Source organism: Fusarium poae, chromosome 4, assembly GCF_019609905.1.
Source record: "Fusarium poae strain DAOMC 252244 chromosome 4, whole genome shotgun sequence".
Lineage (NCBI taxonomy): Eukaryota > Fungi > Ascomycota > Sordariomycetes > Hypocreales > Nectriaceae > Fusarium > Fusarium poae.
In genome coordinates this window covers 3665528-3687715 of record NC_058402.1, presented here as the reverse complement: position 1 = coordinate 3687715, position 22188 = coordinate 3665528, and the positions used below count along the sequence as shown (strand labels likewise).

The window sequence follows — 22188 nt, the reverse complement described above, 5'->3', positions numbered from 1 at the left end:
ACAAGACAAAAAGGCTTCCGTCAGAGACCACCGAGATCACAGGCCCGATTGGTCAAAGATACTCTTTCCAATCAAAGCAATCGTAAGATCCCCCACGAAAGCCTCTTTCGACATCTAGATAGAATAGACTCCTCATCAAAATGAGAGAGGAATCTTTCAGTTTTGTGCACAGCTTATGTAAAGACGTAGTGTGTTAACTGTCAAGCTGCATCAGCCTTTGGTCCTATTGTGTCTACAATGTGTTGGCTTTGCATGGCCCACCTGGCCAATTATCGAATTACAACAACCCTGATGCAGACCACACGGTATCAGAAAAATTGACTGCTACAGCATAAGAGACGAAATTAATAGGCCACTTTATCCTCCTTAGACTACAATTCTTAAACTCTTTATTTTTATACCCTAAGGCTTAGGAGGATGACTTTTCTGCTACCCACTCAGCCACTTTAGAGGTAGTGACCCACTCGCCTTTAGGTACTGTCAAGCTTATCGCCACGTGACTGCTTATCCGTCGCAAAATTTCTAGAGGGGCGCATATCGAGGAAGTTCTCAAGTATCAATTTTCCCGTGTCAACATCAAATCTTTGCGCCAACGCCGACACAATGGCGATCACCAAAGAAGTAAGCCAGCAGAGAACTGGGTGGATTATAAAAGCTAATAGTTCCTACAGAAAGCGAAGGGACGTCTTGATAAGTGGTACCGACTGGCGAAAGAGAAAGGTTATCGTGCTCGAGCCGCCTTCAAGCTTATCCAGCTCAACAAGAAGTATGGCTTTCTGGAGAAGAGCAGAATCGTTCTGGATCTCTGTGCTGCACCTGGTTCATGGCTTCAAGTAGCGGCCGAGGTGATGCCCCAAGGCAGTTTGATCATCGGTTGTGATTTGAGTCCTATCAAACCAATTCCTCGAGTCACATCCTTCCAATCAGATATTACTTCTGAAGACTGCCGAGCAACCCTCAGACGTCTACTGCACTCCTATAAAACAGACTTGGTTTTGCACGATGGGGCCCCCAATGTCGGTACTGCTTGGACTCAGGACGCTTTTGACCAGAATGCGTGAGTAGGACTCTTTCTTTGTTACCAATGCTTGTGCTAATTGTTGTAACTAGGCTTGTTTTACAGTCTCTGAAGCTTGCAACAGAGTTTTTGAAACCGGACGGTACATTCGTAACCAAAGTCTTCAGATCCAAAGACTACAACTCCCTCCTATGGGTTTTCAAGCAACTCTTCAACAAGGTGGAAGCAACTAAACCAACTTCCAGCAGAAACGTGTCATCCGAGATCTTTGTTGTATGTCGTGGATACAAGGCGCCAAAGAAGATGGATCCTCGATTCTTGGATCCCACTTATGTCTTTGCCGAACTCGCTGGCCCAACGCCCAACAACGAGGCCAAGGTCTACAACCCCGAAGTCAAGAAGCGCAAGCGAGATGGTTACGAGGAAGGGGACTTTCTTCAGTTCAAGGAAATGCCCGCCAGCGAGTTCATCCAAACTACCGATCCTATTGCTGTTCTGGGCTCTTACAACAAACTCAGTTTTCAGCAACCACGCAACGGAGATGTGGCATTGGCAGCGCTTGACAAACTCCCTGAAACAACAGACGAAATCCGGAACAGCTGTTCTGATCTTCGTGTGCTGGGAAGGAAGGATTTCAAACTGCTCTTGAGATGGAGATTGAAAGTTCGAGAGATTTTTGGCTTTGAAACAAAGAAGGCCCTTAACATTGAGGAAACTGAGGAGGTTGCCGAAGTTGAGTCAATGGACGAGGAACTCAAGATTCAACAGGAGCTTGAAGACATGAAGGACCGAGAAAACTCCAAAAGGAGGCGAGAAAAGCGAAGAGAGAACGAACGCAAACAACGCGAGATTGTGCGTATGCAACTCAACATGACCGCCCCTATGGATATCGGAATGGAAGAAGCCGGCCCCATTGGAGAAGGCGCAATGTTCTCGCTCAAGAAGGTTGACAAGACAGACGCCATGCGGAAACTGAATCGCGGCAAGATGATTGTCCCTTCTCAGGCGCCTCAGAAGCAAGTAGACAGTGGTCTTGGCTCATCTGGAGAGACAGATGATGAGAGCGACCCTGAAGAGGATCGTTTGGAACGAGAGCTCGATTCCATGTACGACCATTACAAGGAGCGCAAGTCTGAGATTGACGCAAAATACCGAGCAAAGAAAGCCCGGAAGGAGCACGGTGATGATGAGTGGGAAGGCCTGTCTGGCGAAGAAGCCGATGAAAAGAATGACTCTTCTGATCTTGAAGAAGATGATTCTTCCGATGACGATGAAGGTGAAACCCCCGCACAAGGACTCATTCGTGATCTGGATTCCTCAAAGGGAGCCAACGGATTATCTAAGCGGGCGACAAATTTCTTCAACCAGGATGTCTTCCAAGGTATCACAGGCATCGTACCCGAAGAGGAGTCTGCTGAAGACAGCGCGGATGAAGAGATCAACCGAGATGTAGCCGCTGTTGTCGCTCAGCAATCCAAGGCTCGCAAGGTCGAAACACCCGCTGCCAAGTCCGTTGAAATTAAGGAGAATACTCTTGACTCTGACTCTGATATGGAAGATAACGACAACGGCTTCGAGGTCGTGAAACGTAATGAAGAGGACGATTGGGACAAGGATCAACGAAGAGCGGATGGCAGACTTGACATTGATATCATTACCGCAGAGGCCATGACCCTTGCACATCAACTCGCTACAGGACAGAAAACAACCCATGATGCTATTGACGACGGATTCAACAAGTATGCCTTCCGCGACCGTGACGGCCTACCAGACTGGTTTGTCGAGGATGAATCAAGACACGACAAGCTTCAGAAGCCCATCTCCAAGGCTGCGGCGCAAGCGATCAAGGAGAAGATGCGAGCCTTCAATGCCCGTCCCATCAAAAAGGTGCGAGAGGCGAAGGCTCGCAAGAAGTTCAAGGCTGCGCAGCAGCTAGAGAAGCTCAAGAAGAAGTCCGACATGCTCAACAACGACGAGAACATGACAGAGAAGGAAAAGGCAGACAGCATTGGGCGACTCATGGCCAGGGCACAGAAGAAGAAACCGACAAAGCAGGCAGCCAAACTTGTTGTGGCTCGTGGTCTCAACCGTGGTATCAAGGGACGTCCCAAGGGTGTCAAGGGCCGCTACAGAATTGTCGATCCTCGTATGAAGAAGGAGCTGCGAGCGCAGAAGAGGATTGCCAAGAAGAAGAAATAATAGCTTGTTTCGGGTTAGGGCATGGAAATAGACATTGCATCTTGATTTTATTTTTTGCGTGGAGTTGGTCTAGTCTGTATATTGTTTCTCAGGCCTACGTCACGAACAAATGTCGATGTGGGATATAGGGGGCCTGTGAAATCCAAGTCGTACCTGTGGGAGGATTTATTATCAGCATCACACGGAAAAGTAAAAGAGATTCTTGAGTTTTTATTACCAGTAATTGACAGCGAGGACGAATCCTTCGTCCTCTTCAGCGCATGATTGCAGAACTTTATGATACCTTGGAAATGTGAACATGTTGAACATCAACACAAGAGTGAGACTGGACTTACCACATAGCTGGAAGATATAGCATGTCTCCGGGGTTAAGTGTTACCCGCATAGGTCGAGCAAGATGTGAAAATTTGGTAACGTTCTGCTCAGGCCTATCCGGGTCCCAGATAGCAAAGGGGACAGTCTCGGCATCAGAGTCCATTTTAAGCTGCATGCCATTTCCTCCCCGTTCGTATGTTGCGGGCTTGAGAGGCTGCTCATTGACACAGGGATGGCAGAGCGAAGGCAACAGAACGAAGTGTTTTCTTCCCAATACTTGGACGTAGATGTTTTCGTAGTTGTCCTTGTGCATAGCTGTCACTGACTTGGAGTTACCGATCCAAAGGTTAACAGCATCGGGGTCTTTGGCGAGTGCTATTCTCGCAAAAGGAACATCTTTCTGTACATCGGAGAATATACTTATGTATTCTTCGCGAAGGTTGTCATTCTCTGTGACATTGATTAGTACCCTATTACCGTAGTGAATGTGGTTGAGCTTACGAGTTTGTGCATACCGGACTTCAGCATCAGCAGGAAAATCAGGGTCCGTCTCCTGTCGAGCGACATACTCCAGCAATTCTTCGAAAGGCTGGTCCTCGTAGTGAGGTTTGGCAAAAACCAGTGACTCTTCGCCAGGGGGAACGGTAGGCATGTCAGCATTACTATTACGAGTTAGTGACGACAGTTTCATCATATCTCGATGTTTCAAAGAATAGTAAGACATACCCATGTGGCGTGACAGCAACGTTGACATATTGACCCTTCAAGGCAGAGAGGAGATAGGCAGAATTCCACTCCCGACATGCTTTCCACGAAGAAGCTCCACCTCTTACGACAAAAGGTGTGTTGCGAGCGACATATCGCATGAACTCGAGCGGGCTTGGCTCATCCTGAAACTCATCGATTGCGTTGCTGTTGAGCTCGTTGAAGGTGGATATGAGATTCTCAATCGCTTTGTCTGCAGAGAAGGCTACGTCTTCAGGAGAGTTTCCTGATTCTGTGCCAGACATTTTGTGTTGCATAGCAAGTTGCTTTGCCCAATTAATGTGTGTTGGTATTTGATTGAAGTTGGGATTGGGCGTTTTGATAGTGGAGTGAGGCGATACCTAATAGTGAGTGGACAGAAAATTGTTCATAGATTAATGGCCTAAATCCATCGAAACAGAAGACAGACTACAATAGGAGTTTCAACATGTTGTTTCGCAATGTAGTTTTAGAATTAAAACGATGTAGAGTAACAAGAGACTAAATCTTGCATATATCTCGAAGACGTTTTTATCATTTTTAAAGTGCCTTGCTTATGCTCACACGATCCAATGTTGAAGACTCAGCTTTCTCTTCAGCTCTGGAAAATGTCAATTGACGAACACCATTTATTTGCACTACGGACGCTTCAACTGGAGGAATCTACAATGAGCTACGACAGAAGTTAGCAAAGCACTAGCCAGTCGGCCATTCGTGTTAAACACACAACTTGGTAAACACTATCCACAGAGCGCGTGTTCTCCAAGTACCTATGGTAGTGCACTGAGCTACAATGTAAGACACAATGACTGCTGAGGCTGAATAAATAAACGCCATGTCTTGCGCTCGGAACTAATCATGAGCAGTGGTACTTGCAGCTTTCAACCCTTGTCGACCATGGCTGGAAGAGCTGGAACATGTGGAATGGGAACCACATGGCAACGGCATGGCTGAACGAGAAGTTGGAAGACACGATGGTCAGTAATTCAGTGATTTATAGACCAATGGCATGTGGGATTGAAACAAATTGAGGCGTTTATGATGAAGACTTGCTTTTGTGAGCTTCGCAGCTTAGTCGAATAGCAAGGACATGGGTTTGAAGTGGTTTCCAGAACAGGACGAAAGGGTGGCAGCGGGTGCAGCTCCTTGCTTCAAGGGGTCACAAACGCAGTTAGTAAAATATTCGAGATGGATACGAACGTTCAGTCGTTGAGTGACCAATGCTAAGCTCTCTCATCTCTGCACTGCAAGGTAAGACTGGTTGACGCTCAAATTGATATTGTGCAACCATCAAGTATCACAGGCTAAATTGGGAGGAAGTGAGACGGGAGCCGATCTGAGATGGGACGGATGTACAGTGGAGCTGCAGCTAACCCTTCAGGGGGGAGGACTCGGGGGAGACGGAAGAAACTGCAAACCCGGTTCAGTGCCAGGTTCCTGGGCCGTGTTTTCTTTTGATCATTCCAGTGACAAAAGAAAGGGCTGATAATTTCACCCACTACCGATGCATATGCAGTAACTTTCTGCGAGTAATATTTTCGGGTAATATATGTTTAAGTGTTTGCTGTACCAATTAATGCCCAAGTGACAGGTAGATAAAACGTAAGAGACATATGTTCTTGTTCTTGTTCGTATACGGGCCTCTCTTGTCAATGGAAACGGCAAGAGGTACGTAACTATCTATGTCTAGAGGCAGCCCTTAGCGGCTTGGTTGATCTCCCTTCTACTTTCCATTCCCGGAGTACTTGTTCCATCCCATCCCCAAATCTGTCGGGACATTCATTACCAATTCCCAATTGAGTGTCTGTTCTCGTTGCTTTTGTCTTGCCAGAGGCTTTCTTTCTTTGACAGGAACCTATCTACAGTACAATCCCTCAAACCCCCACATTCAGGTAGCCCAAGTCGGATCTTTTGACTTTAAACTTTGACTTTAACCTGGATTTGGACTTGAGATCCAGGGCAGCTACTTGGTAAACTAGAATCGCGCCTTGTTGTCATAGCTTCGATTTTAGGTAGGTAGGTACAGGTATAGTTGGTTAGCTGGTTTTACCTGGTTTTACATCCCATTATTTCCCACTTTCCGTAGCGTCGGTTCTTTTTTCCACGTCCTCCATCAACCCCAACATTCATCATCCCCCTCCTACATATTATTTCCTCGTCTGTATTGTATTTGCCTCTTTCATTGTACAAAGTACGAGCCAACATTTGAAAGCCATACCATTGGTTCCGATCCCGGTTTTTGACCTTGTCCTCCCAACTTCAAGCGCCCAGCTTGGTCAAAGTCTCGTGACCTGATCTGCGTTGCATCTGATCTGGCCAGGTCTAACCTATCTGATCCGATCTGACGACAATATACGCTTGTGGGAATTCTAACACGAGCCTCAACGCGCCCTGATCGCTGCTAAAATCCTGGCTGCACTTCGACCTCGCTTGCTCTGTTGAGCATCGTCTGTTCCTCTCGGGCGGCGCTGCCCGCCTTGGTCGAACCACTCACTACCAGTAATATCCATACTTCGAAAGCCATTCTAGTCCATGTCACGCCAGTCAAAGTCAAGTCAAGTCAAGTCATTCTAAAGCTTAAGCTCACTCTCTTGCTTCACCTCGGCCTTCAACCAACTCACTCCTTCACTTTCGCTCTTACATATTCGCATATGGGACAATAAGCGACTCAAAGCTCACCATCCGTCCTCATGATTTGGTACTTCCTGTACCCACTCCGAGGGTCAGTCTTATTTGCCCCAACTCATACCGTCCCCGTCCCCGTCCTTCCGTCCCGCTCTCCGCTCCGCTTCCCGCCCCGTCTTCCGTCTTAACTCACATCGCATCGCAGAACAACGGAAGCTCCGGTCCTAGCACCTACTCACCCTGTTCGTCGTGCTCTGTATCGATATGGATCATATGCTGCCAGCCATGTCGTCGCGACTCTTCTTGTCTCGGTAGTCGTGGCTACTATACTGATCTACCCCATCCCCTACCTGTTCACAAGTGACTACGTCAATGGCGCTTCCAATCTACCGCACCATGCATGGACTGTTGCTCAGCCGCTGCCTTACGGCACAACCATTCTCCCCGATGTCATGATGCGCTCTATTTGGGTTCACGGTAGTTACATGCAGGCACTGAAACAAGATTTACTTGTCTCTGCTCTGGAGTTGCAGAATGAGCTACTAGGAAGCACCGAGAACTTTAGTCCCATCCGGGCCCGAAATGTTGCTCGCTCTTTGCCTGAGCCTGGCACCGATCTTTCAACAAGTCAACGAGATGCCTTCCATGCCATCAATGGTTTGAACAATCAGTCCTGGTTCTTTCACTCGCCACTTCAGTACTGGGATTGCATGGAGGAGAATATCCTGGCCGATCCTGCTATTCTGACAACCGTCAACGACAAAAAGACTCAGTCCACCTCGGTCAATGTCACTCTTAGGCATTCCATCGTTTTCAGCGGGAAAAGGTTCGAAGAAAGGCGTCTCGTTGCCGCGGATGCTCTTGTTATCACATTGATCTACCTACGGGACTCGCCCGTGGGGAAACAATGGGAGAGAAAAGCCGCTTTGCTTCCGGACAAGGTGGCTAACAAATGGGACATCTATCCGCCTGATGGTCGATCTACCGTGAGCCAACTCTACGAATTTCAGTTTCGTCCTATATCGAGCCAAGATACGGTCATTCTAGCTGTCGCCTATGGGTTGACCGCCATCTATTTCCTCATGAGTTTGTCCAAATTGCGAGCCTTCAAGTCCAAGTTTGGTCTCATCATCACTGTCATATCCCAGATCGCTTTCTCCGTCATGTCCAGCTTTACCGTCTGCGCCATCTTCAGACTGGATTTGTCGCGGATTCCCAGAGCAGCTTATCCATTAGTCGTCCTCTCCATGAGTCTTGAGAACATTTTCAGACTCATCAACGCCGTTATCATTGCTCCTGCCGAAGACTCAACAAGCAATCGTATTGGCCAGGCTTTTGGAGAGACTGCTCATACAGCTATCACTAGCTCACTGCAAAATGTCTTTCTTTTGCTGCTTCTCTCTCGCTGGGTATCCCCCGGTGTTTCCGCTTTCTGCATGTTTGTAGCCGTTGCGATTGGCTTTGACCTTTTTTACCTCTCAACCTTCTTCTTGTCCGTCCTCAGCGTTGACGTCCGACGCACAGAGCTTAGTGATGCGCTTGCAAAAGCTTCAATACGCCATTACCGTGGAGAATCCGATTTCAAGCCCCGAGGAACATGGGACCTTGTCCTCCAAGGCAAAGCGACTCTGTCAACACGAATAGCAGGTACTATTATCATGCTTGGCTTCATATTTATCGCCCAGTGGCACTTCTTTGAAGCTATCGCGATTGTCAACTTCTTCAAGCACTTATATCAAGGCCATGGTGCGTTGGAGAATAGCAGCTCGCCACAAACCTCGCTAGACTTAATTCACCAAGCGAGAAGCCCGAAATCCTGGCTGAAACTACAAGATCATGAGACAGCCCAGGAGATTATCAGCATCATCAAACCTACAGCCCATAGCTACGTTGCGAGGGTCTATGAGCCCGTTGTATTCGTCATGAAGGGCTCGGATCGTATGCTTCACTACAAGGAACCAACTCTACTCCCAGCACTTTACGACTTTATCAATCACCAACTCACCCGATTCGTCGTGATTATTCTGGTAGTCATTGCCGGTCTTCGATTATTGACAAGCTTTCTTTTGTGGGAGGACGAAGCTGACGACGATGATCGACACTCTGATACTGATCCTACATTGGACGTCAAGTCTTTCCATGGAGGTCATACCCTTGATATAGCGATGCTGACAGCTGCACCTGATGGTCGAATTGTCTCAGTTGGCCTGGACCGTGCAATTCGGGTCTGGGACGCCAAATCTGCCAGTCTGCACTACACAATCGCCAAAGGTGAGGCGTCGGAGGATGCCTCGTTTCCAGTTCTTGCCATGACCATCGATGACAACTCGAAGTGGTTGGCCATATTGTCTCGTTACAAAATAGCCTTATGGAATCTCAAAGAGAATGCCTGGGGACCTTCGCTGTCTGTTAACCTTGAGGGCCAGAAAACAGAAGCCTTCTTCTTTGGCTCTTCCGATCCAAAACGCGATATTCCTAGGCTAATGTTGGTGCGTCGCAATGGAACATTGACCGAATACATTCCGGACGCGGGTGAAGGAGCCGATTATGGCATATGTCGAAGCCCATTGACCTGCGTGCGGCCCTTGATAGGGAAGCGTAAGGATTACCTACGATTGAATCTTGACCGCAATACTGATCCCATGACTGTAATAGGAAGCAGGCAGGCATCTCCATTACTCGCCATCATTACCGCATCTCGACGAGGCTGTGTTCATGCAGCAACCAAGGAAACGCTGTCTTGGAACTCTCGAAGTGTTGAATTGGAAGGAATTGAACATGACGAAGTTCATCAAGTGGTTCCTCTCGCTTCATTGGGTCTCTTCCTGATCGCTGGGGCCGTCCGGGTCCATCTTGTCAGCATGGAAGATTACAGTCTCGTACATACATTTTCGACCGAGCGGATGACTCCGCGTTCCTTACAGAGTGCGTTCTTTAGTCGCTCGTCGTCACAGCTAGGAACTGAGGGGCTCGCCTGGATCACTTTGTGTTATACTAGTGCAGAGACAGGGGATTGTGTAGTGCAGACATTTGCCCCTCTCGATGATCACAACATGATCTATTACCAAAATTCCGCGACGCCATCCAGTAGCGGATGGTGTGCCTGGGAATCTGCCAAGGAGACGAAGAAGCATGTACAGAACCCCGGCTCTTGGAGTGTTTTGTCTGATGGCAGCGTCGTGGGCATACGGCAAAAGTCAAGTAGGGCTCTCGACAACCATACTAACGGGCGACGGAAAACAGAAGGTCTTCGGCACCGATCGCCACGCAAAGAACCAGGACGAGACCTCTTTGGACGCTGGGAGATATGGAGCGCTCCACAGAGTGGTCTTTTGAGAACTGATGAGACACGACCACTATTCCAGGCCAATGAAAGGGCAGGACATTTGATCGTGACAGAACTCGGCCCTGTGGTTCGAGTAGGCCAGCGATCAATCGCCTTCAGTTTTGGTAACGTGGTGAAACTAGTTACTGTCGGCGGACACGAGCGTTTCGACAGCAGTGCGACAGACAACAATTCCGAGCACTTGAACGTTGGAAGCAGACGTCGAAAGCCAGGGGCATTAGTGCGACCTAGGGCTTGGAGCTAATTTACTGGACGAGGAAACGTCATGGTCTGGGATTTTTGGCGCTTGGTTCGATGTAATGATATAGGTTCTGGATGCATCTTGACGGATTTTGGGTGGAGGCGCAAACCGGTGTCTTTTTTTGTATACCTATATCAGGGGTTCTCGACTGGAAGCACATTTAAAGGGAGTGAATGGCATCGGTATAGAAACAGGCCGGCGTTGACAGCATAGATAATTGGAAATCTATTTGTTTGTTCCGAAATGTATATTGATACAATACGGGCTTATAGGAAGATGCGGGTTGGGGAGGGGATATGATGATAGCATGAGTACTTTAGTCCGGGCATGCTACGGTTTCATATTCTCCCACAGGAGCATCACTGATACAGTCGTTTCAAACCAGCTTCCCATTTCAATACAGGCCTTGAGACGAAAATGCATTGCAATACGTAATGATCCCACAGACTCTGGTGGGCTAAAGAGGGAGAGTGACCCGGGAATCTGGAAGCACCAACCAAGAAGCTCACCGCCGATCCGACGCATCTGCCTTGGTCAAGCTGCTCGGGGCGGGGCGGAAAGAGAGAGGCAAAGGAGTGACGTGAAGTAGGTTACCGCCAAAACTGAAGAGGTTGGGGCTTCAGGTGAGCATAGATAGTATGGGGCACATTGCGTGTAAGTCAAGTCTCAATATTCAGGGCTGAACGAAGACACACTAGGATGAGGTACGAATGGGTAGAACCATTGGATCATGTGGAAGCTACGTGTTCAAGAGGGCGGTCGCATGAACAGAGGCCAACCGCGATGTTGGACAGATGATGATTGAGTGGAAGATACGAGGTCGAGGGTTGAAGGAAAGATAATCCAGGAGGCTGGGAAGTAGACAGACTACAGGGTAAACGACGACTGGGATCAGACACTATCACAAACTTGTCTAGGACCTTGAACTGCAGCAATCGGATGATGGCCAATGTTGAATTTAGTGTCTGACTTAACTAGACATCTGTGAATGGATGCTTTTTTAATTTTAACAAGTACGCAGTCAGAGATCTGGCTGTCTTGCATATTGGGCAGTAGCCACGAGAGTTTTTGCAATGCGTTGAAGCCTGACAAAAAGGTTGCGTAGAGACTATAGTAAAGCAAGTTATGAGAGGGTCGCATTACCTCATAGTTGCAAGCTGTCAAAGTAAAAAGCTTGTGGATAATATGCATGAAATCATTCTAGGCGGATTCGACAAGTGACGGAACGCTGACAGTTAAATCTGCGGGTCTGGTCTCGGGAAAGTCTCCATCCAGATAGATGTGTAGGGACAGACTAACTAAAGTGTGTCTGTCTCACTACTAATTCAATTTATATACGTGTGCACCTGTTCATTCGTCGTTGAGCATGCTCCTTCGATTTGGGCTGACCGTTGATGCCCGTTAGGCATTACACAGTTCAACTGGAGGGACGTTTTAAAATGTAATCAAGTTTATTAACAAATGTCAACGTTCGCCTTGAATTATGACTTGTAAGCGATAGTAAATGAAGCGAATGTTGCGCAAGCACCTAGGTATAGGTAACGAGAATTCGCAATGGAAAGACCTGATTAGGAAATATATCCCAGGTATGGAAATGTCAAGTTGAAAAGACAAAAAAAGGAAGAAGGTCTGCCATGAAAAAGAGCCCAACTCATTTCCACCTGACGTTGTCATGCTTGCTTGATATTTCTTTTTCCCTTTGACCTTCTTTTCTTCTTCCTCACCCTTTAGATTACCTACCAACCTCCTCGAAATCCCTGCCCCGCCGCCTCTTTACACCTTTTCCCATTTCGATTATTCTATTGATCTGTTGGTTGGGCCCGAGTTGTTTTTTTCCCATCTTTTTAGATTTGCCTACGATCAAGGTCGAGCTTCCCGGAACGTACTCGCGTTGTGCCGCGTCGATTAATCCTCGTGAGTCGCGTATTTCTTATTCTTCAATTTTTTATGTGGTCTCACCTCGAGACTTGAATTCATTAATCTTTGGTCGTGCTACAACGGACTGGACTCGACTTATGTTTATATCCTGATTTGATATTAAGCAAACATTCTTTCGGCGACTTCCATCTTGAAGGACAAAAATAGCACTGCGATATCTTGGGGTTAACCGACTTGGCGCAAGTGAGCTCTGTTTACCCCTGCAACGCAACAAACCGTCACGATCGAGTCAATTGGACCGGACCAGTCACCAAAACACCGACTACATTGTTTAACTACTATCTAGTTACTCTGTAGTTAATCTGCACTGCAAATACCCGTCAGTCATCTCTCTCATCTCATCACCATCTTCAAACAAGCTTCCCCCCGATCAGACTAGATCCCCTACCCTGGTCAACTCCAGTGGTGCACTGTTAGACTGTCAATAGTGGTGTCTGATTTGGGTTCAGGGTCCCCTGGTCTAGCTTGGTAGGCCATCTCACAGACCTGCTCTTGAAGAGAACCCTAGTCGATAGCCTGCCCAGCCCACTGACCGTCTTGTCTTGTTAGACCTCTCCGCTCACCGCCTGCCCTTGTCATTCGCTGAACCTGGAAGCGCATCAGCTTCTCTCCCGTCCCATATTCGACAGCGCGCGCGACTGGCCGGCCGTATAACAACTTTCAGACGAGCCTGCCATCCTGTCGTTTCTCCGTCATGCTCTTTGGTGTTGCCAGCATTGCGTCTGTTTCCTGCTGCTAGTCTTTCGTTTGCTACCTATTGAGCGTTCTGCCTGTAGTCTTGCGGTCCTTGGCACTAAATCGCAATTTCGCGTTTCTTCCTCTGCACGCTGAAGCATCCGCAGTTGATCAACGCTGGGTTCTTGGTCGTTCATGCGCATGCGCCTTCGTTTGTTGTTCGCCTCTCAACTCGAAATAAGTCAATTGGTTGCAAACAGTTTCCTTGGTCGGTGCTGCAACCTTTCCACCGTCATTTGTCACTCGTTCCTGTCCCAGCGCCGTCCTTCTGGATCTTTCAAATCTCATCTCATCGTTACCATCCGAATCGGCCATCACCAACACGCATCGGACCCAATCACAGCCTGCCAGCTGTCGCGCGCGCATTCACTTTGACTCGCCGGCCCCGTAGAGTCGCACCTTTGCAGACCAAGCGATAGGCCCTCGCCTTACGGTTCCTGGTTTACTCTGGCTGCCTCTCATCATTCTGCATCGTGCGAGCTGCTGCAACAATTTGCGCTTGCAGCTGTGGAGCTCAGTAACGGTTAGTTCAACCAACCTCCTTCTACTTGCCTCCATAATCTCTTACCTTCCTCCCTGCTTCTCTTTCGTCTCATGTCTTGCCTTGGTCTATGACGCCTGTCACCCGTGCTCACATTCATATGCGAGTCCATTTCCTTTCCCTTCCATGGCCCCTCTGCTGCCCTAGTTGGTAAACCGCATCGAAACTAAAGCAAAGTTCCTAGTCTCACTCGTGGGTCATTCTGCGTCTTGCTCATCTGAATCTCAGCCCTACTTTGGAAGTAGCAGTCGGGCTGCATGGCGTCCTCCGAGGTTGACCAAAAGTTTCTCGGCAAGCTGGCCAAAGCTGTCGAGAATGACAATCCTCTGCTGGCCAACATGCTCTTCAAGATTTTAGGCTTGTCTCTGAATCTTGCCGAACAACTTGTTGCTGCAAAGAAGCAACGTCGACCTGATTATGAGCCATCGCCCAACGCCATACGGCGTGTACTACGAATCATATGGCTCTCCCGAGAAGGCAAGGTGATGCTTGAGCAATATGTCTTGCCAATGGTTGGCAACTATGTCGAGCTCAAGGTCCTTGCTTACAAGCTCCGTGCTTCTTTTTCTCACATCTTTGCTCTCTTTGGCAACCTGCCCTCAGTCTCGCACCTCGGCAGGCAGACGCCGGATGTAACGGCTGCATTGGCATCGCGCATGGACAAGGGAAAGGGACGCGCCGCCGACATGGAAGGTGACTCAAGACCTTCCTCGGTTCAACCAACTCACCCCCTAGAAGGAGGCCCCGTGTTACCTCCTCCAGGCTTCGAGAATATTCCGCTATCACCAAACTTCCTCATTCCGGCTAAAGACTATCTGCCCGAAGCCAAGCAACACTTTCAAGAGGCCATACAGCTAGCTGATTCGATGCTGTGGGGATCCCATTCTCTTCGCCTGTCAGTCAAGACCGAATATGCGGCGTTCTTGTATGAATGCGCCCACGACGCTGAGGGCAGTCGGAAAGTCGCCAAAGATACCATAGCGGAGGTATATGAAGCTACGGAGGGGATGGACGACGACATGTTTGGCGATGCTTGTGAACTGGTCACTGTACTGGGAAAGATGATGAAGCGTGGCCTCGGTACCAATGGCACTACACGCAAGGGCCCAACTATGAACCAGAACTCGGTACCTAGAGCTGTACCTCCTCCTGGGATGGAGAACCCAATATGATGAGGCTCGACCATCTCTGCATAAAAATTAATTGTCATTTGCAAAACTGGTAATACCGATGGCAACGCTAAGAAGTTGTGGGCGCTTGGAGTTTGATTTTGAACGACCTTGGCGGCGTTGTCCTCATAATAAGCAGAAACAGGCTGTTTTCCCCGAATCGCGAAAGACACTAAGAAAGGTCTGGGCACACTCATACCTGACGGCCCGTTCCGTACCGCGCCGCGTTACATCCCATCCCATTCCTGGTGGGATCTTAGATATCGACAAGAACGTCACATCTTTGGTCTGGCTTCCTCCAACATGAGCCACATTGTCGACAGGGGCATCGGCGCTATCTATCAATGGATTTACTAAAGAACGGAGAAGGATATCGGCTGGCGCCCGGTGCTTAAGCTTTTCCCAGATTTGTCGATCCGCTTCGTGTCTTGGTCAGATCCGTCGCATCCCGGCCAAGACTGGCTGAGGGCGTATTTCGTCATTTCACTTCTGCCCTGTTATTTGATACCCCATTGTTGTTCTTGGATTCTTGCCTGCATATGCACCGGGCTCTTTATTCGGCCTTTTATCATCTGCCTTTTACATAAAGAACACTGACTTTTATGGTTGTGCTCGTCTAATTTGCATTCGGCTGACGGTTGGGAAAAAAATAGAAGGGAGTTTGATGTTAAGAAACCTGTTGCATTTACCGGGTCGCGCCTAATAGATGTATCAGTATCACTCAGGTAGCATGGTGCCCTTTTCTTAACAATTATACAGGATGATTTCCCTGTTCATTGATTTCTATTTGCCCCGTTTCGCAATATTCTATAGTCAAGTGACTACCTATTTGGATTTGATGCCTGTCTAAGTTATCAAAACGAAATTCAGCCACGGTCTATCCATCCCGCATCTTGTTTACCTCCCCAAAATGTCAAAAGAAAAGAAAGAGAAAGAGAAAGAAAAAACTAGCGAAGACACATGTCGAACGACTTCCTTGACTAAACCCAGTTGTCTCGTATTGAGACTCGGAAACAAGTTGAGTCTTACCCCCTTTGATTCGGTCAAAGAAAATCCATGTAACAAAACCTTATCGTGGCATGATATGCTCAACCTCTCGTTTGATTTGATCACTCTTCGTCAACCTGATCTTCCATCCAGTTTTCGACTTTCTTGATGCGTCTCTGGAGCTTCCGAGCCTCGGAGCGTGCTTCCTTCTCGGCCTCTGCACGCTCGCATCTGTCCCGAATTGCCTCAAGGGGCACCATCCGACCGGTGACATTATAAAAATTAGCTTGCATTTCAAGCCAACGAGATTGCTTGTACTTGCTATCAATGGTTGACAGCAGAGCACAATCACGTTCGTTCAGATATGCATCTGGCTGAGGGTGAATGTCTGCGGGGTACATCTCATGATATATCTCTTCATGGAGATACTTCATCTGTTCTTGCTTTTCAGGATCGACATAGGCGAGTTGTGGGGATGCTTCGGATGAGTTGTCAGAGGCTTCCTGGCCTGACTCCACGGGCGATTCATCGTTGTCTTGGGCCTTCGCTTTGGCGCGGGCCTTTGCCCACTTGTTCTCGATGGCAACCTTGGGGTTGCGAGTGCCTCGATGCCACTTGTTGTTGACGATAGTCTTGGCGTGAGTCTTGCCCTTTGAGTTTGGGGCAAAGTTAGAGTCTTCTTCGGTGTCTTTGATTCGACCATCAGCCTCGTCGTTGTCTCCATTCTCGTCCTCATTCTCGTCCTCATCCTCGCTAGACTCCTCGGACTCTTCATCAGGGTCACTGGTCTTGACGTCGGAGGTGGTTTCGTGACCGCTGGCTACCTCGGTGGCACGAACGGATTCGGTAGAACCTTGGCCAGTCTCGGGGTCAGTGGTGGCTTCACCAGTTTCAGGCTCAGTGGTAGTAGCCTCTCCGGTCTCGGGCTCAGAAGCGGCCTTTGAAGCAACAGTCTGGCTCTGCAGAATCTTCCAACGAGCTCGAACATCATTCTTCGGTTTGCAAAGAGAATCTGCGATGAATTTCCAGGTCTCGCCCGCCTCCTTCATACCTCGGAGACGATAATCTTCAGAGATCGACCAGTTAGGGTCTGCAACAGAAGGTTTGGTGTACTTGACCGCGGTCTCGAGGTCGGTAGAGGCGATGTCAGTGGTGTCATCCTCAACTGACTTGGCAGCCTCTGCATTTTCGGAGGATTCAACTTCGCTGGACGTGACGATCTTGACACGGCGATCTTTAGCCTTGGCTTTGCCTTTGCAACACGCCTTGGTGCATTTAAGGCTACGGTTTTTGTTACAAGTGTTCTCGAAAGAAGACGTGCCAGACTCGTATCCAGACGAGGTATTGCCAGCTGATGAGGTAGAGGTGTCGTTGGCGGGCGCGGGAGCGTTAGTAGGCACTTGGGCCCGGCCAGGGGCAGCAGAATTGTGACCCATGATGACGTTTTGGATGGATCTGTGAAAACTATCTGGGGAGAGGGGAGTAACCATGACAAGAGTACGATACTGTGATGAAGTGGTTACTCGAGGGTGACGATGGTTCTGTCGATACTACAACGACACGTTAATCTTTGATTCTCAGTCAGCGTTGATAAGGCTCTGACATACGCTTGGGGGGATCGGTGAAGAAAACAAGAAGCAATATGCGATAGCTCAAGAGTGATAAGGCTACCGCACTGGTCTGATGCGTGATATCAGACCAAAGGAAGACAAGAGGAAGGAGAGGGGGGAAAAGTAAGGAAGATAGAAGGCAGATACGTTATGTTACTGCTATGCAAGATGATCTAAGTTTCGGTGTTGGAAACCTTGAAGGCTAGGGGAAAGGGAAACTGCACGAGGTGCTTGTAGGAGGAGGAAAAGGAAAGGAAAGCAGAGGAAAGCAGAGGAGGGGAGAGGTTAAGCTTAGCGTTTGCTCAAAAATGCGGGCGGGCTTGAGTATTCACAGAGTTGCACCGTTGGCATGGAATCCGTGTATGCTGTTGGCACTGCCAGTGCCAGTGCCAGTGCCAGTGCAGGTGACGGATATCCTCGTCTACAGTCAGGGGGATATGGTTTGTTCTGGGAGGAAGAGTTTAGAGGGAGCAAACAGTGGTATATATTATACTGCAACTTGAGTGAAGCAGTGGACCTATGTTGACCAATTCAGTGTATAGAAGAATCTAACATTGGTTATCTGATGCTTTTCGTGCATCAGGATGAACAATATCACTGTGATATAGAACAATATCTGAGTACAATCTTTGTCCACAATTGTTCACTAGCACTCGGAACAATACTGAAACTTGTACCAATAGCAAAATCAGAGTGCAATATCCAAAAAGAACGCATCTGATCACTAGTTGTTGATCTCCATTGCTGTCTCTGTATCATGATATTAGAATCGTCCACGGAGGTTCTTCAGTTCAGATCCAATGGGACCATTGACAATCCTGCTGACTCATCGCACAACCCATTCGAGACTTAGCATCGAACCATGGCCTTTGTCGTTACTCTCTACTACCTATATCATTGTTGACTCGCAGTTTTTCAGAAGATTATCTATCGACATTTCGACTACTGGATAACTCGAGTTACCGTATACGATACACAATGGCTGATATTCTACCTACTCTCCCAGCGGAGTACGCCCACGGCCTTGAGCTTATTGACGCTGCTCATGCCCAAGACTCCAGAACAGCTGAGGGTCCTGATGGAAAGACAATTCCTTATGAGCTCAAATACGCCCAGAAGATGACCAAATGGCTCGTCCGTCTGTGCCCTGAAGCAAGTCCTGTTCTCCAACTCGCTTGCCGAGCACAGCACTTTCGAAGGTAACCAGCCATCTCCATTCCTACTCGTGGCCAGCTCTTAACCTACGCAACTTTCACAGGTGGGAGATTCCTCGGAGTAGCTACCCCATGACTCGCCCAGGCTATTTGACTTGGCGAGCAAAGCTCAAAGCCCAAGCCGCCTCTCAAGTTGCAGAGCTCCTGGCTTCTCCAGAGATTCAACCACCAATCCCTGAGGAGGCCCGGTCCCGTATAGCTGCTTTGATTCGCAAGGAGAATCTCAAGGCAGACGAGGAGACCCAAGTTCTCGAGGACGCGGCATGTCTGGTCTTCCTCGATGACCAGTTCGATGACTTTGAGAGCAAGTCAGACCTTGACGAGGCAAAGATGATAGGAATTCTTCAAAAGACATGGGGTAAGATGGGTGAAAAGGGGCGACAGTTGGCTCTCGAGATGAACCACAGCGACCGTGCCAAGGAATTGATAGGAAAGGCACTTGCGGGTTGAGCGAGTACATACGTATCTAATATGGAAGGGAACTATGCACGTATTTCCACCGAACAATTTAACATGCACCAATAGATCTTGTATGGTGTGTAGCGTGTCGAAACAAAGACTTTTGCCAAGACGAACATGTGCTCAGGGGATCACAAGAAATCCAGATTCATGTCAAGATCCTGCACGAAAGAGATCGAGCAGGCATACGCAACCCCAACTGTGGTTCGCCAAGGGTGAAGAGCCTCGGTGGATTTACGCGCCCTGCGTCTTGGATAGGTGTTCACGCAATTTGAAGAGACACTGGGCGTGTCCGCGATTCTTCGGCCCCGGATCCGATACCGATTTGAGACATTGTGATAGTGGCAGATCATCTTAACAGGGGCGCAGAATATCTTGGCCAGAAACAGGCGTTTGTGACACAGAAAAGGGTCACCGTTGTGGCGTTGGCTGCGACAGAGACCAGTCTACCGTCATGTTTGCCAGCCACGAAGAGAAACAGCATCCCTGCAGCCACCCACCAACACAACACAAACCAGTCCAGTCCAGTCCAGTCCAGTCCAGTACAGTACAGTACAGTACAGCCTTACAATGGACAGATTGGTTTCCGTTCTGTCATTATGTTCCGCCGAGATCTCACGTTAGTTCGTGTCACTCGAGTGTCTTAGATTACCTCGACTTGTGGTGTTGGGTGGTAGCACATGAGATCCTGCGTGCTCCCGATCCAGCACGTCGTGAGATATCACAAACGTGATGCTTTTATCAGATTCCGATGCCCTGGAACCACAACCTTATTCCGCCTCATTTATTCTATCCTCATGTTCGACTCGCCAGCCAACAAATGCGAGTCTCGGAAGGGATTTCGTCCGCGGTATGCTGTTCTTGGTGACAGTTGATTACTGATATTCGCTATTCTGGTCCATGGACTATTGTTACAACGACATTGTGATATTGGCGTGTTCACCTCAACCCAATGGACCGAGGCCAAGACGTACTCGTTGATCAACGAGGAAGCTTCTCTGGGTCTCAACTCTTGTCAGTATGTGCCATGTCTATGTCGTTTCTTGTGCTCTCTTACGATCATAGTAATAGAGGCTTGCCACAGTGTAGTTGACAGACGTTTGCCTCTTCTATCAAGGTGTGGTACCATGCATGACAGTGGTTTGACACGCCATTGAAATCTTCTCAATTATTCTATATGTATTTCTGCTGCCGTTAATGGAACTCCCTGGTCTTGTCAGCCTCCTGTAGCCGCCGCATTTTCAACTGCTCAAATGACACTGTCAGGTTATCTTGGCACTATGCAAGGGAGGATGCCAAACCCTTTTTTCGGTAGTTTGACAAATTATATCCGACTCCCACCCCCAATTAGGCATGTCGGCTAAAAGGTTGGCCAAAAACCTACTCACAGTGCAGCTCTGGTACCAACTGTTTGCATTGGAACGCTGCCCTGTCTGCGACTTTTCAGCTGGTATTGTGCTCAGGCAAGCACCGCATCATGAGCTGCTGTGAAGATCATGTGGATACAAGTACGTGGCCTAGACGGTGCAAGTACATATGATTTGGTAGGATTTCGACCCAACACAAGGGATACATCGTGTCGGCGACTGACCAAGATCCAATGGAGCTGAAAAGCGCGTTGATGGGGATGCTCTTTTTGTCCAAATCCGAAGGGGTAGTAATTGGACTACCAGATGGCTGTAGATCCCATCTTCAACTTTCCGCACAGACATTGATGAGCGTTATCACTAATCAATGATATCGGGTGGCTTATTGTTTGTATATTCTTTCCCCGGCTCAAGCTGCTCTATGTTTGGTGTTTGGGATATCTCCTTGTCGCGCGAACCGCCCAGAAACCAGGATCTTGCAAACTTGTAACTACTTGGTCAATAGGGCAGGCGATAATCGTGTTTTGAGTATTTGAACCACAGTTGCAGCATGCCAAGACTGATTTGTCTTGCGGCTCTCAGGCCTGGGACCTCTCAAATTCATGAATCAAGCGAACTGCCTTGTAGGTAACCAATTAATGTCAATGGAGGTCTGAAACCTGACAATAAATCAAGAGTACTATTCTAGATAGTATGGCCGGAGGAGCTGAACTGGGTCCACTGGGTGTTCCTCGCTGAGATCATGTGGGCCTACCATTATGTCTAACATCATGGCGATCCTTGAATTTGATGGCTGTGCAAGTTACCGGCAAATTGTATTTTCAGCTGGCTTGGTTTAATCTCAATACCAGTCATGGCAAATAAGAGATTCCTTTGAAATATATGTGCCATCATCTGTGGAGTACGGACTTTTCAACGGAGTGATACCTGATTGTATGGATGAATGTTATATCGTCGTGCTACGTCCATTAGACCAATTGAAGCATACTGAACAAGGCACAATGGAGTGTTGTGGGAGCTCAAGGTCCTAACTAGAACATTGTTAACAGGTTCACATTAATCTAGGAAGAGATTGAAAAATGAGAATTGATCAACCGTATTGTCGGATTCAGGAATGTAGAATACCCCTGTTGCACGCATCTCAGCTTGGGAGGGGGAGACCCATAACGAATATGCTTCTTTCCGAATATCCGTCGAATGTCTTGGAATTTGGTAGAGTCGCACCCAACGATGACCTCGAGGAAGAGAACTAAATGCTAGGCCATAATCAGGGCTGGTCGTTACAGTATAGGCATTACTCAGCTGTGAGCCACGAGGCCACCGCAACCCTCCGCTGTTGTAGATTATGGATTAATAAGTCTATGTTGCTTCTTTAGCGCAGTTGATGGAGGCTGAACAAGACGGAATAATGGCCCGACTGGGCAACATTGATGTTCAAGCGCACCGAACGGTAACGCCGTCAAATCTGGCTAAGTCAAAGACGGAAAAGATTGACCTTTTTGATGACACGCAGTTGGCAGAAGACAGGTCTTTCAAGGGTGCGCCATCATGAGTGGGCGCCAGTCTCTCGAGCACGGGAGACGATCGACCGGGATGTGAGGACCTGGGACCTGGGTGAAAGTCTGCGGCAGCCGAGACCAAAATATGCATACGATGCGGTACTACTGCATGCATGACGAG

General features: G+C 48.3%; 6 protein-coding genes across 6 annotated transcripts; 4 read left to right on the top strand and 2 right to left on the bottom strand.

Annotated features, from left to right (window-relative positions):
• Window positions 1-603: 603 nt before the first annotated feature.
• Window positions 604-3217, top strand: SPB1 (AdoMet-dependent rRNA methyltransferase spb1; the record flags this gene model as incomplete). Its single annotated transcript, XM_044855629.1, has 3 exons — window positions 604-621; window positions 672-1057; window positions 1111-3217. The coding sequence occupies 3 exons, from the start codon at window positions 604-606 to the stop codon at window positions 3215-3217; spliced, it is 2511 nt and encodes an 836-aa protein (XP_044702942.1).
• A 213-nt stretch (window positions 3218-3430) lies between these two features.
• FPOAC1_011245 (uncharacterized protein) lies at window positions 3431-4542 on the bottom strand (the record flags this gene model as incomplete). Its single annotated transcript, XM_044855628.1, has 4 exons — window positions 3431-3500; window positions 3553-3982; window positions 4034-4194; window positions 4259-4542. The coding sequence occupies 4 exons, from the start codon at window positions 4540-4542 to the stop codon at window positions 3431-3433; spliced, it is 945 nt and encodes a 314-aa protein (XP_044702941.1).
• Window positions 4543-6966: 2424 nt separating this feature from the next.
• On the top strand, window positions 6967-10491 carry FPOAC1_011244 (uncharacterized protein; the record flags this gene model as incomplete). Its single annotated transcript, XM_044855627.1, has 3 exons — window positions 6967-6998; window positions 7107-9499; window positions 9557-10491. The coding sequence occupies 3 exons, from the start codon at window positions 6967-6969 to the stop codon at window positions 10489-10491; spliced, it is 3360 nt and encodes a 1119-aa protein (XP_044702940.1).
• Window positions 10492-13959: 3468 nt separating this feature from the next.
• On the top strand, window positions 13960-14874 carry FPOAC1_011243 (uncharacterized protein; the record flags this gene model as incomplete). The annotated part of the gene is made up of 1 exon (XM_044855626.1): window positions 13960-14874. The coding sequence occupies one exon, from the start codon at window positions 13960-13962 to the stop codon at window positions 14872-14874; it is 915 nt and encodes a 304-aa protein (XP_044702939.1).
• A 1106-nt stretch (window positions 14875-15980) lies between these two features.
• FPOAC1_011242 (uncharacterized protein) lies at window positions 15981-17294 on the bottom strand (the record flags this gene model as incomplete). Its single annotated transcript, XM_044855625.1, has 1 exon — window positions 15981-17294. One exon carries the CDS (start codon window positions 17292-17294, stop codon window positions 15981-15983), a length of 1314 nt encoding a protein of 437 aa, XP_044702938.1.
• A 1152-nt stretch (window positions 17295-18446) lies between these two features.
• On the top strand, window positions 18447-19132 carry FPOAC1_011241 (uncharacterized protein; the record flags this gene model as incomplete). Its single annotated transcript, XM_044855624.1, has 2 exons — window positions 18447-18667; window positions 18727-19132. 2 exons carry the CDS (start codon window positions 18447-18449, stop codon window positions 19130-19132), a joined length of 627 nt encoding a protein of 208 aa, XP_044702937.1.
• Window positions 19133-22188: the final 3056 nt, after the last annotated feature.